The 14,680-nt window shown below is 31.4% G+C and overlaps 2 protein-coding genes and 1 long non-coding RNA gene across 5 annotated transcripts; 2 read left to right on the top strand and 1 right to left on the bottom strand.

The window, feature by feature from the left end:
- The first annotated feature begins 2,570 nt into the window (after positions 1-2,570).
- Positions 2,571-4,452, top strand: LOC109173542 (aldehyde dehydrogenase family 7 member A1-like). Its single transcript, XM_019322782.1, has 6 exons — positions 2,571-2,648; positions 3,055-3,180; positions 3,540-3,680; positions 3,799-3,896; positions 4,143-4,288; positions 4,366-4,452. The coding sequence occupies exons 1-5, from the start codon at positions 2,571-2,573 to the stop codon at positions 4,276-4,278; spliced, it is 579 nt and encodes a 192-aa protein (XP_019178327.1). The 3' UTR covers positions 4,279-4,288; positions 4,366-4,452.
- Positions 4,453-4,464: 12 nt separating this feature from the next.
- LOC109173589 (26S proteasome non-ATPase regulatory subunit 2 homolog A-like) lies at positions 4,465-4,820 on the top strand. Its single transcript, XM_019322836.1, has 2 exons — positions 4,465-4,610; positions 4,697-4,820. Exons 1-2 carry the CDS (start codon positions 4,473-4,475, stop codon positions 4,805-4,807), a joined length of 249 nt encoding a protein of 82 aa, XP_019178381.1. The 5' UTR covers positions 4,465-4,472; the 3' UTR covers positions 4,808-4,820.
- A 4,339-nt stretch (positions 4,821-9,159) lies between these two features.
- Positions 9,160-11,340, bottom strand: LOC109173476. 3 transcript variants are annotated; one of them, XR_002052920.1, is made up of 4 exons: positions 11,001-11,340; positions 10,051-10,127; positions 9,714-9,850; positions 9,160-9,526 (listed from the first exon to the last, which is right to left on the bottom strand). It is a non-coding gene; the product is annotated as an uncharacterized LOC109173476 (long non-coding RNA). The 3 variants fall into 3 exon arrangements; XR_002052919.1 differs by having other exon boundaries at positions 9,714-9,805; XR_002052921.1 differs by having other exon boundaries at positions 9,160-9,515; positions 9,714-9,805.
- Between the last annotated feature and the right edge of the window lie 3,340 nt (positions 11,341-14,680).

Below are 14,680 nucleotides of genomic sequence, written 5' to 3'. Positions count from 1 at the left end.
AGAATTTAATTTCCTAGGCAAAGACTCACAATCATCAAACTACATGATGTTTGTAGTTTATAAGATGGATACTACCAGAGCTAAATGCAACATACTGTTGATGTAAAAAACTGTCAGAATGCTTTAGAACATTACATATTACATTTTATTTTTGTTAATATAGAATAACATTAATATACGTAAAACCACCTCAATAGACAAAACAAGAAATTAGGCTAAGACAAGTTAACTAATAATATAAAGGTTGACAGAAAACTACCTAAATGTACAAAGCAACAGATTGGGCTGTATTAGATAATGGAAGTTATTTTCTGTCATATAACATGCAAGTTACACTTACTAGTTATGGTTCCTAGCACAAAATCACATGCGCTAGAGAATTACTTGATATATAAGTTTTCAACATGATATAAAAACATGGAAAAAGCACGTAACTTACTTCATCAGTAACTATCTCCTACATTTCTACCAAGTCCTAGATGGCTGAGTTATCCTATAAAGTATCCATGAACATTTCCATCACTTGTTTAACTATATCTTTCGTTATCTTTAAATAACTAGTCTTTCTCCTTTCAAAGACAATGGGTGTGGTGCATCTAAGACATCTAAGGATAACAATGAACTTTTTTTTTTTTTTTGAAAACGATAACAACGAACTTAAAATACTTAATATTAATCTTTGCCATCTAAACGCAATGCAAAATTGCAAACTAAAACCACTTAATGAAAAATGCTTATCCGTGAATCAAGAGACAATTATGAAACAAACGTACTGAATGAAATCCTGTTTAGCGGATGTCTAGTTTTGTAGTTAAAATAATAACAATGAGTACTGAGACTTCAATTTGCATCAATGAGTTCATCTGACTGCATCCTCGTTAAAAGAAGGTGACCACACTTGGAAATAGATAACCGAGATAGTTCAGATTTTACAGCACCATAGCAGGGTTAAAAATATGTATAATTTTCCGGGCTTGCTTCAAAGTATAATGTTTCAACATCTGAGAACAGTCCTAAAACCTTTATACCCAAACCCTATTTCAGAAATGGCCATAATTTTTAATTGAGAATCCAATCAACATTCAGGAACTAAAACTAGCGTAAAATTACAATTGAAAGCTATGAGAGAGAGATGTGTATAGAGATAGATACCTGGGATAAGAAATGCAATGGCAGCCGTTAAGAGTGATACAGAGTAGGGGTGGCATTTTGGTTTGGTTTGGTTTTTTTCGGGTATTTTTTTATTTTTTATTTTTTAATATGCACTGCTGGAAATTAGCATTTTCCGACCTCATTTCCGACCACCCAAAAATTTGGTCGCAAACGGTGATTTTTTTTAATTTTTTCGACGGAGGTTAAAGTGGTCGGAAAGTGATCGAAATTTCTGACCACTAAGTAAAAATGGTCGGAAAATTCTTTGGACAATTTAAATTTTTTGAACTAAATATTTCCGACCACCTTGGTGATCGGTATTACCCCCATACAATACCTATTTTAGTTATTATCCATCGTATCCTATTATCCTAATCCTAATATATAAATATCCATTATATATACAGATAAGTAATACATACCTATACCTATTTTAGTTAGGAATAAGGGTCAAATAGGTCATCGAACTGCACACAATAAAACAATTAGGCCACTGAACTTTAAAAACCAACAATTAGGTCCCTAAACTAATCAAATTCAAACAATTCTTCCAATTTGAAGGTTTCCAACAGGTCAACAGGTCATCCTTTCAAATTAATTATTTTTTAAATTTTAAATTTTAAAAATTAATTATTTAAATTTAAAAAAAAAAAAAAAAAAAAAACTAGTTCCGGCCGGAGACGGTCGTCTCCGGCTGGATTCCAGTTTTTTATTTTTATTTTTTATTTTTTTTAATAATTAATTTTTAAAATTTATTTTTTAAAAAAACAATTAATTTGGGAGATGACCTGTTGGAAACCTTCAAATGAAAAGAATTGTTTGAAATTGATTAGTTTAGGAACCTAATTGTTGGTTTTTTAGGTTCAATGGCCTAATTATTGTATTGTGTGCAGTTCGATGTCCTATTTGACTCTTATTCTTTTTAGTTATTATCCAACCTAATATATAAATATCCATTATATATACAGAGCATATATTTAATATTTTCTTAACCCAATTCATCCCGACAGTTCGACACCTTTGCGCCGCTGAAGCCCTAGATCGTCTACGAATTTGAAGCCCTCGATCGCCTTATCCTCCCTACCTCTTCTCCTCAATCGACTACGCAGCTGCGAACCTTCTCCTTGATCAACGACGTAGCTGTGATATAAACCTTTTCCCCGCTCATCTCCGCCGTCTCAAACACTCGTTGGCATATTGTTCTGCAGAGAAAATTTGTATGAGGAGAGGAATGCAATGAAAGAAAACTTGCTGCATTGATCGTTTCTAAGGTAAACGCTATTATGCCTTCGTTAGTTTCTCATCTATTGTTAGAGTTCAGGGACTTAGGGTTCTTTATTTCTAATTTATTGTTATTACTATCAAGAGCAAATCTCCTGAATTGATTCGAGCTTGGCCTTCAATTTGAATTGGGGAAAATGACTTCTTTTAGATCTATCAGGCATCAGGCAGGTAAGCAGGTTATCTACTATAGTGTATCCAGAAAACAGTATACAGTATGTATGACTTTCTACTTGTATTGATAGTTACATTTACTTTTTTGTATTTACTTTTCTGGAGTGAAATTTATTTTACCAGTTAAGTTGTGTTTGTAGTTTATACTTAAGGAATGGTTTGCACTTGATTAGTCCTTTGGTGTCTACGAAGACTGAAAGAGAAAGAAAATATGAGAGTTTGCTTGACATGGAATACCTTTTCTGCTTCTCTTTTTTAGTAAACAAGCAAAGATGGTTAAAGGTTTTCCATGGATATATAAACACTCAAATGTTACTGGTTTTCCACACATAACATTTAAATTAATTAACTACCTTGAGTAATCACTTTGCATCTCATTCTTATATGTTTGATGAGAAAATCAACTTCCACAAGTTCTGCTTGTTTACTGAAACCAATTTGACATAGCATCACTGCACTGTGATTATTTCAATTTTTACTATTTTACATCATTACCTTACATTCTATTTACTACTGCATACACGTGCTTCAAGGGAGAACTTTGAGAAGGGAATTCAAAAAATTATATCGGAGGTATGTAATGTAATTTTCACATTTTTCATTACATAGTATTAAATTACCAACTTTGCATTGAGCCGGATGGTTTTGAACTTTCTGATTGTTATTCTTTCATAAGCATTAAGCAGAGCTTTATAATAGCATCAAATATAATCTTATGTTGAAAACTTAAAGGGTGGTTTACACACACACCCCTATCTTCAAGGTTATCCACCATTATTTTTGTCTTTCTGAAGAATGAATGATATTGTCTTGGAATAACTAGATCACATCTTAAGACAACCAGGCATATAGCAGCAATTGGTTTCTTATATGCTCTGTTTCTTTGACTCTTGTTTTTTCTATAAAATTTTACTAATAGATTTAATTTTCAGGGAGGCAAGATCCTGACAGGAGGTTCAGTTATACCATCTGAAGGGAACTTTGTGCAGCCAACAATAGTAGAAATATCTCCAAGTGCTAATGTCGTGAATGAAGAGTTCTTTGGCCCAGTTCTATATGTTATGAAATTTAAGGTAGCTACTTTTTTATGCAAATTTATGGTTTTCATTGATTAGAAATTGTTGTGTTGTGTAACATGGACAAACATTGTTCAATTAATGTCTCACTTGTGAGTACCCACTCTTCTTGCAGACATTTAAGGATGCTGTTGAAATAAACAACTCTGTGCCTCAGGGTTTGAGTAGTTCAATCTTCACCAAGAAACCTGAATATATATTCAAGTGGATTGGGTTAGTATTTCAACAGTTTATTTTCTCATTTAATGAAATTCAAAGATTATATGTTGTGGTGTTAGATACAGATGATTTAATTTGATTATTGGGATTATAAATTAAATATATCTTTTACATATTTGGCAAAAATAATAGATTGCATGCCTTTTTTTTTGCATATATTTTTCAATATTAGATCTTATTTTAGATTTCTTTTTTCAATTATGATCCTGCATCTGTTGACAATTTTTGTTTTGATGGCAGTCCTTTAGGAAGTGATTGTGGTATTGTTAATGTGAACATACCAACAAATGGAGCTGAGATAGGTGGTGCTTTTGGAGGAGAAAAAGCTACTAGAGGTGGTCGTTTCACTACAGAGGGATTCTCTGTGGTGAAATGAATTTGGTCAGGTAATATGAGTTAAGCTGTATATGCTCACCTTTATTTGCATATATGGATACAATGGTTACCATTTTTAGGCTTGCAGGATAAGCTGATGACAGTTCCATCAGAGGCCTCAAGTGGTGACTCCTCAACAAGTTGGCTTTTTAAAAATAAAGAACATGGCAAAGCCTTCTCCCTGCATTTTAGGGTATGATCCTACAATGGGATGTCGATAATGGACTTGCACAAATTGACAAGTACTTCCACAGTACTGACAATAATGTAATTGCGGTCGCTCTATTGGCAGTTGGGGTAGTAAAATGTTCTGTCAAGAATGAGTGTGATCCTGTAAGTCCTTTATGTATTTTCGTATTACTGGACTTGTTTTGTTCTTATAAATATATACTATGATCTCATATTGTTTTGCATCACAGGCATTAGCACTCCTCATAGAGTATATAGACAGAGATGATGCTTCGATTAGAATTGGTGTAATAATGGGTCTTCGACTTGCATATGCAGGTTCTCAGAATGAGGAGGTGTGATTCTGTGCATGTATTGTTGTTGTTCATCTATTGATGTCATTGCATTTACTGCAGTCTCATTGGGATTGGTGTTCGTGGGTTCATGCAATAAAGATATTGCCCATGCAATTATTTTTGCATTGATGGATCGAAGTGAGTCAGAGCTGGGAGAACCTCTTGCCCGTTTCTTCGCTCTTGGTCTTGGACTTCTTTTTCTTGGTTGGGTTTTTAAATATTTTAGCTTAATAATAATCCAGAATATATTCCTTAATTTGCATTAGTATCATAATTTTTGTCTTTTCTTTCTAGATTAGATTGACTTGTGTTAAATTTTTTTAACTGTATATTCATGAATGGATTCTTTTGAAGTGTATATGTTTTTTTAGCAAATATCTTACCAGCTTGCAACAATATATATATATATATATATATATATATATATATATATATATATATATTCATTTCATTACAGAGGGATCCTCTGTAGTGAAATGAATTTAATTTTTTTTATTGACTGTGTCCAGTTTTCCGACCACTGCAGTGGCCGAATTTCTGACCACCGGTGGTCGGAAAATCTGGACCCCAATCAGTTGGCCATTTTTTTCGACAGACTTAGAAAAGTGGTCGCTATTTCAGACAAATCTCTCTGGTTGTCGGAAATAGTGAGAGGGATTTTTCCGGACACCTAAATTGGTCGGAAAAGAGGTCGGAATAGGTGTTTCCGACCTAATGAAGGCCATTTCCGACCACTTTTTGGTGGTCGGAAAATGGCAAATTTCCAGCAGTGATGTCAGTTTAAAAATTTTAGTTCAGTTGGATTTAAAAGAGTTCGATTTAGGTTTGGATTTGGTTCAAATCTGATTTCAGTTCGGTTTAAGAACATCAACATTTTCTAATTCACTTTAACATATAATTATTTATTTATTTTAACTAATAATTTAAATTTCATGTTTGGTAAAGAATATGATACTTCTTTCAAAAGGCTGAACCTTAACCCTAAATATGATACTTACCTATTGAATTAGTGGTGTATGTAATTTTTTTTTATACCATCTAACTTTTGAAAATAATTTTGACATTATTAATATCATATAGAAATTTATCCTTTTATGTTCAAAGTTTGAAAATATGAAAAGTAAAATATATAATTATTATGATTTTAGCATTCTTCTAATGAAAAACTTAAATATTATTGCATTCATTTAAAATAATTTGTATTAAAAATGGTATAAACAAATTTATAAATACGATAAATATTATTATCTCAAAACAAATTAATTTACGATAAAAACATAATTGAATAAAAATTAACATAAAAAATATTTAAAAAATGATTGAATTAACTTACATTTGTTTTAATGGTACCTGGGTTGGACTTCCATTTGGAAGGTTGTGAGTTCGAGTCTTAGTGGAGGCGTTATTGTTCTTTGTGTTTCTGTAGGTTGAAAAAGTATATGAAGGAGGCGTTATTGTTCTTTGTGTAGGTTGAGAAAGTATATGAAGGAGGCGTTATTGTTCTTTGTGTTTCTGTAGGTTGAGAAAGTATATGAACAGATACTACAATGTAATAGAGCCAGTAACATTAAAAAAAAAAAAACTTACATTTGTTTTTTCAAAAAAAAAAAAAAAAAAAACTTACATTTTTGGAGATTAAACAAATAAAATTTTATTGGGTGACTCACATTCAAATAGAATGTGATTATTGATGGATCTCAACGCCCATTCTGGAATTGCTGAAAGTCAAGAATTTTTAATCACCGAGTTCTTTGGCTATCTGGTTGTCATATCTTACGTAAAATCAATTGGTGATAACCATTTAACCATTTCGCTCTATGGTAAGCTATAGTGCCACGTTTCGAATTGAGCAGGGGTTGAACTCAACCAATCTGACTGACGCCAACAATTATAAATTATTTTTAACCTACATTTAAATAGGATACATCATCTCTGGATCTATCAATTTAAAACAAAGAATAAATAATAGAACTAAAAGAAATAAAATTTTAACAAATTAGTTAAAAACTTATTGAAGCACAAAGCTTGCAATGCTTATCTAAAAAAAAAAAAAAACTTGCTATGAACTTACCAAAATGGACCTAGTATTTAAATGTTGACCTAAAGTTATACATTTTGAAAAACATTTCAAAACAAAACTAAGAGTTTTCTGAACATATATTTTCTATTTATGATAACAAATAGAACTTTATAATATCACCAAATTAAATTATAAATAAAACTCAGATATCAATACAAAATTTTAAAATAAGATTATTTTTGCATGCAAAGAAAAATATAATATAATATTTAACTATATCTATATAATAACAAAAGTATTACATACCAATGCCTCTTTCTATCAATTTAAATATAAATATATTATATTTATATTATTTTTTACACTATTAAATATTGTGATTAGTGTTATAATTATACACATTGATAGTTACAATGGTTATTCATTAATAAAAAATCTTTAAAATTCACTTAAACTACAATTCAAGTTCTTTCAAAAAAAAAAAAAAAAAAAAAAAAAAGGAATTGTATATACTATATATACTAGTGTAAACTCACATCCATTTTCTAATGTGGGCCGGGATAAAGGATACTTCAAAATCTTCTCAACTTCATTTTTCCCAATTCAAATGGGTGCACTTTGAAAATTAATTTTTCATTCATTCACTATCAATTTTTTGCGTATAATATATTAAATTGGTCATCTCACTTAGGAGAACCCGAATTCACTTTAACTCGGTCCAAATTAAAAGTGAACTACATTAAAAATTATACCACAAAATTGTCACTTTAAATATCATTTTAAGCTAATCTTTTCAACAATACATTCTATTCTTATGAGGGTATTTGGTATACACATTTTATTAGCTAATTTTTGTTTAGAGTTAATTCTAGCAATGGTCTTCCGACTATATTGATTTTCCAAAATTAGTCTTCGACTTTTAATTTGGACACTTTACGTCTCTTGACTTTCAATTTCTTTCCAATTGAGGTCATTTCGTCAAATTACAGTAAATTAGACTTTAAATGAAAGGGTAAAGTAGTCATTTCATCTGCCTAATGTATAATTCTTCGTATTTCTCCCTTGTATGCGTGACTTCGGACATCAGATTCACTTAATTGCTTAATCCCTAAATCCACGTACTCAAAGAACAAAATTCCATTAGAGCCTGGGGTTTCATTAAGGGTAAGGGTCCACGATCCTCCGTGGACCATATCAATTAATTAGGAAATTACGACTGAATTAAATTCTTTTTAACTAATTTTTTAACGGAACTAATTAAATAATTAATCCGAATTTAAAGGGCGTAATACATGGTGTTACACTTTCCACATCCCACTTAAACAAAACAATATCACATATATGTATTTCTATTATGTTATTACTTTATTTTTTACAAATTATCTATTATAATTTTGCTATAAATACTACATTTATATATGCTATAAACTATTATATATATATATATATATATATATATATATATATATATATATATATGTCTTAAAATATTGATTATATATACAATTTTGTTATATTATTGCTTTATTTTCTACAAATTGTGTATTATAGTTTTGCTATAAAGTATTACATTTATGCTATAAAGTATTATATACAACGTTAAAAGTATTAACGACATGTGCAATTCGGTTATTTTATTAATTTATATCTTACAAATTGTCTATTATATTTTTGCTATAAAACACTACATTTATGATATAAATTAAAGTATTATGTATAAAGTTTATAGTATTGATTATATTTTAAATTTTATTATGACATATTTTTATTAGATCCGACTCGACTAACGAATTAAAATTTGTGAGACGGTCTTACAAGAGATCAATCTCAATATGTAAAATTAATTGACTCAATAGAGAAAAGTAATTAGTAGTGGTACGGCTCACTGTAGTATGAAATTCAATCTATCAAAGATGTTTTATGATGATATTAGTAAGTTTATTTGCTTCATATATGTTGGAGGTTGATAGTCCTGAGCACCATGGTGTGCAGCTCAACAGCAAATCGGCTACTCCACAACTCAACATTGATATTAATTGATTAGCTCATTTAGCTGCTAGTTTGTTTGAAGTAGTACAGCTCACCCTGATATCTCTATATATATTAAAATAAAATAATAGGAGCAAAAAATTCCCGCCTAAACAATACTACGTCGTTTTGAGGAGTATCAAATATTTATGTCACTTTGCTTAAAAGGACGTGTAACTCATCGGTTACCAAAAAAATTTAAAGTAAATATTTTGTTTCTATTTATTTTAGACCCAAGATTTTTTTATAAGCCAATCAGATTTAATTTATAAGTTTAAGCCGGTGGTACTCTTCATTTTCCCATATAATATTTATGGTGAAGAGCCGGATTTACTTTTCCAAAGCCATTAATTGAAGACCAATCGATTTTGCCCTTTCGTTAACTAACAATAGGGAAGCAATTCTATCTAAATATCTATATATATACACACTTTCTCTCCAATACAAAGACTATCAAAGTTTCAGTCTTCAATACAAACACTAGGTCATGCAGGGCAGCAGTGATACCAGTCGACGGAAAGTAAAGAGCAGGGCAGCAGTGATACCAGTCTCGACGGAAAGTAAAGAGCAGGGCAGCAGTGATACCAGACTCGCCGGAAAGGAAACAGCGGGGAAAACGTCTGTATGATGAGTGGCCGCCGAAACTTTCATATCCAAAAGAGCCGGCTGCAAAACATCTGTACATTTGGTAACCTCTGAATCCTATTTCAACTTTTTTTGCATAAAGAAAATAATTCTAGAGATTTGAAAATCATACCATTGGAAGAAGGAGTACAATTTGTAAGTATTCTGTTTCTCATTATACACTATCAAAACTTTTGTTTGAACTCAACCGCAAATACCATGTATTTAATAAGCATGTACCTTCCATTTTGAAATATTGTTAAGTATCTCAGTTACACAGATGTTGTTTGCATCCCCAATACTGTGCCCTTCATCTAATTTGTTCAAGGCTGCTACTTGAGAATATTGAGGTACCAAAAAGGAAAAGAGATTATCAACTGGAAACACAAGAAAATCAACAGGTATAACCTCTGTCTAACTTAGATAAATAAATGTTTTATACATTACAAAAAGTATAGAACCTGGAAAATGAACTGATAAAAAGCGTATTTAATATTGGATTTGCAACTAGGGTATTACTTTATTAGTCTAAAACACAAAGGAACTATCTATTATCTTAACATTTATAATAACTTACCTCTGTAGGAAGCAGACAAATACTATGGTATACTTCCATCTCAGTGATTCTGCATTTTTCTTAGGGAAGTTTAGTACCTGCAAAGCCATTCAACCATCAAAACTGTATTAAAATGCAAAATACTGTAATTTCTAAGATAAATTTGGTCTTTTGTTATGGCAGTTTGAAGATTTTTGGGTTGCTACTAGAATTGTGTTCATAGAAAGTGAGACAGAATGGTATTATGCTTCATGTAGAACTAAGGGGTGATGTAATTCTTAGGTACTGAGTTAAACTGGGATATTGGATTTGAATTTGAATGGTAATGCGCCTTTGTTTATAAATTGCATGAAATCCATGAATCTGAAATTTGTAGCTAAAAAAAAACAAATCTAAATACACAGATTAAGAATAAAATTGAATGTTCTCATCTGAATTGCTTCATGGTGTTGAAAATTAGATAGTTTGCCTATCAACTTTTGATATTAAGTTGTGCAGCAGCTACAATTTGACACAAATTCATATCAATAAAGATTTTCCAGAAGTCCATGAATTCAGAGATTTTAAAATTACAAAGCGCACTTGAGTTTATTCAGAAAGAATTTGAAATATTCTCTGATGTCAAGGTGGATTCTAGAAATAATTTGGTCAAGGAAGGGAGGATGCTACAATTAACAAAGAAGCTTGGTCACAATTTGCAAGAGGAAACACATTGCTCCAAATAGAGGTAAAATCCAAATGCATAACTAATTTGAATACTTTAATTCAACTAATACATGTGTGTTTATGTTAGTGTTCTCTTATCTGTGTGGTGTTAATTTCAATCATTTAAGTCAATTTCATTATTGTTCTCTTATCTGTGTAGTGTTTTTTTTTTTCACTTTTTTCTGTAAATATGTGACACATCGACACCAACTATGATCAATCAATAATATGCTAAATAAATTGTACATTGCCAGTAATATACATACCTGGAATTTTATACTCCTTTGAGTCCAATTAGCCCAATTGTATACTCTGTGCCCATCGCCAATTGAAGTCTGAAGTGTACAATTTGTTGCATTTCAGTTGAAAAATTATGAGTATACAATTGGCTCACATATGGATCACACAAAGGTAATCCCGTGCTCTAATTTCTACTGCACCTCTTATATAATGTATAAAATCTCACAGATAACAGTTTTAAATTGTAGCACATATAGAAAGAATTTATCTGCCGGTTAAGTCATTAAGCTAACATACAAGTTGAATTCCAGATTATCAATATACAAAATCTATGTCTATCTTCAAGTCAGACAAAAAAATATATAAAAAAACCGTTATCTAACTAAGGTATTTGAGATGCAGTTTACTGAAATTCGGGTTAACAGTTAACTAATGCATACTTTTAACAACATTTAAGGATCTTAAAAAGCAGTATACATAGATCTGGAATGGCCAGATAGTTCAATAGCAACTCTTGGAATGACAAAGAAAGTGAAAGAGAGTGAATTGGTTTTATTATATTCTCTTTGGTAGTATCTTGACATACATACCTTACATGATATTTGCAAGGCATTTCTTTACTGTTATAAAAATCATAAATGGCCTGCATGGTGGATGCCTATTGATTTGAATTGCTGGACATAAGGACCTATCCTCACAACTTGAGTCTAACAAAACAGAGGAAAATTTGGATTAGGTACTTCAAAATCAAAGTATTCACTTTGCTGTACTTATGGAAAAATAAAGTTGCCTCCTAAAGTCACTCTTCCGGTTGCTATATTTGATTTATTTTTTAAGAACGATGACAAAAGTATGCATTTTTTTTGCAAAATATTAGGACCTACAACAATATGTTTTGCTTCACTTTAATGGGTGGAGAAATTGATAGGACTATTAACAATGGTAGTGCCCCACCAGTTTTTCGGTTACACGAACAAAATTTTCACCTATTGGGAAGTCTACTACCAAAATAAGGATGGCGGCCGAAGTTTGCTCAATTATACATTTATGACACGCAACATGAAATCACAAACTGTTTTCATGCAATAAGGTACTTGAGCAAGAGTAATACTAATATTCAGTTATTAATACTATTTTTTACACGTTGCAATTATAATATATATTGATTTATTTAACTATTATAATATAGCAGAATTAAGGTGAACATTTTTTCCCTCCATTTGGTACATTTGAGAGTTATGAAATATCAATGGTTTAGGGACTTCATAATCATCACAAATCAATATATATATATATATATATATATATATATATATATATATATATATATATATATATATAATCGCACTTAGGTGCGAATGCTTCGTCCAGGAGCGAAATAAGAATGGATTTTGTCCATCCACGTGTCCAGATCTAATGGATGAGAAACACTTATTTTTTAAAAAAAGTGCCGTGGCATTTTCGTAAATAATTGAACATCGAAGTGCAAGTAAAATGTATTACAAGTGCATGTAAAATGTATTATAGGTGCAAGTAAAAATTTACACTGAGCATCAATACTAAGTGCACCTATAGTTATAAGTAGTCGCACCTATATTTCTAAGTAGTTGCACACATAATTATAAGTAGTTGCACCAACATTCACCTAGGTGCATGAATGTTCGCGGTGGTTTTCAGGGGTATTACTACCCGCTGAACTCAGATCAATGTATGTTAACAAGGCAAAATTACATGCACTTATAGGTGAAAGTAGGTGCACCTATAGTTATAAATAGTTGCACCTATAGTTAAAAATAGTTGCACATATAGTTATAAGCACACCCGGGTGCATGAATGTTTGCGGGAAGTGAATGCTAACAAGACAAAATTACATGTACTTGTAGGTGAAGTAGGTGCACTTGTAAGTGACTTTACTTGCACTTCGATGTTCAATTATTTATAAAAATGCCACCGCATTTTTTAAAAGCTATTAGATCTGGACACGTGTCGCGCGCTGATTCGTTCGCATATTCTTTCCTGGACACTTATTCGCAGCCGAGTGCATCCATATATATATATATAATATTGGTCAAAACAAAACTATAGTATTTGCATATTATTATAGTATTTTTTATTTATTAGGGGGCTTTGGGAATTAATCTTAATTTTTTCTCAAAATGTATATGTGTTGTTTTAGTTTTTAGCAGTTCAGAGCAAATTGATGAGTTATCAAATAGTATTTGTGGTGTTTTGATTAAAGAAAAATGTTAAAATGGCGAATTTGTTAAAATTTTGGGAAATTTGTCAATAATCAAACAAGGTAATTTTTCAATAATTATTATGGCAATTAACAAATTAATTGTACAGATATTAAAGTTCGTTTGGAAAGTAGGAAAATGATTTCTGAAAAATGACTTATTTTTCAGAAAACATTTTTCTTTTCAATGTTTTGCTGCACATCAGAAAATTGTCTTTGTGTATTTGATTCATATTTCAAAAAATGTATTTATATATTTGGAAAATTGTCTTTGTGTGTATTTGAATTGAGTCATTTTTCAGAAAATGTCTTTGTGTATTTGGTTCATTTTTCAGAAAATAAACAGAAAATGAGTAAAATTGTATACTTAAACATTTCAATTGTTATATATCCAAACAAAAAAAAAATTATTGTTTTGTTTATAATATAACAATTTTTATTTTAAATTCCATGCAACATAAATTTTGGCTGTATGGTGGGTGGTGGTGGGCGGCGGTGGGTGATTGGCTTCTCCACTGCTGCAAACGGAAAATGACTTCCTCCAAAAAAAAAAAAGGAAAGTCATTTTCTATAAAATTCCCCTCTCAAACCAAACACTGAACAGCTAGAAAATGATTCCTGGAAACAATTTTTGAGTTTCCAAACACACCTTTAATATAATTGACTAATAATTATTATGATAACTAAGCTAATAATATATTTATACTTATTATTAAAACAAATTCTTTCTTTCATTCTTGCCCAAACACTGCTTCCCAAACAATAAAAAACAAAGAAAAATGAAAAAGGAAACGGAATTAACTTAATAATAATTATAATAATAATAATAAATAAATAAATAATCTATATCTATATCTATACTATAATTAAAAACAAAATCATATTTACTTGATTTTTCGCCCAAACAATAGTAAATACTAAAGGTAAATTAAAAAAGGAGCGTAAACTAAAAAAGGAATAGAAATACATCACAATAATATTCTACATAATCAATTAAATCTCACTCGACATCATGTCCAGTCGCCAGGAAGCCTCTGGCAGTGCGACTCACTTGTCCGGTGAGGAGGGCTCGTCCAGGAAAGTCATCTCATCCGATGAACCAGCAGGAGATGGGCAGACCGAGTCCCAGAAGGCCGGCATTAGGGGCGGAACCACAGGTGCTTCGTCGTCCGGATATAGCTCGAGATAGCGGGCAAAGTCAGCATCCGACATTAGATCAGTGGCTGGCATGTCGAGGTCATCCAGGGGGATGGTAAAGATCATTTTGAAGGCCAGTTGTTCTGGGACTGCCACTTCGACGAAAGTCCCGTCCTTGGCCGTGACACGGACTTTGGTTTGGGGCAAAGGATCAATCAGGGAAGAGGAATCCACGACCGGCGGCGGGGCCTCTGTCACCATCCGCGAGTCAGAAGAGGTGGAGCCTGAGTTATGCCTTCGAGAGGAAGGTCTATGAGCTTTTTTCTTTCCCTT

This window comes from Ipomoea nil, unplaced genomic scaffold (assembly GCF_001879475.1).
Source record: "Ipomoea nil cultivar Tokyo-kokei standard unplaced genomic scaffold, Asagao_1.1 scaffold0482, whole genome shotgun sequence".
Classification (NCBI taxonomy): domain Eukaryota; kingdom Viridiplantae; phylum Streptophyta; class Magnoliopsida; order Solanales; family Convolvulaceae; genus Ipomoea; species Ipomoea nil.
This window is presented reverse-complemented; position numbering and strand designations above follow the sequence as displayed.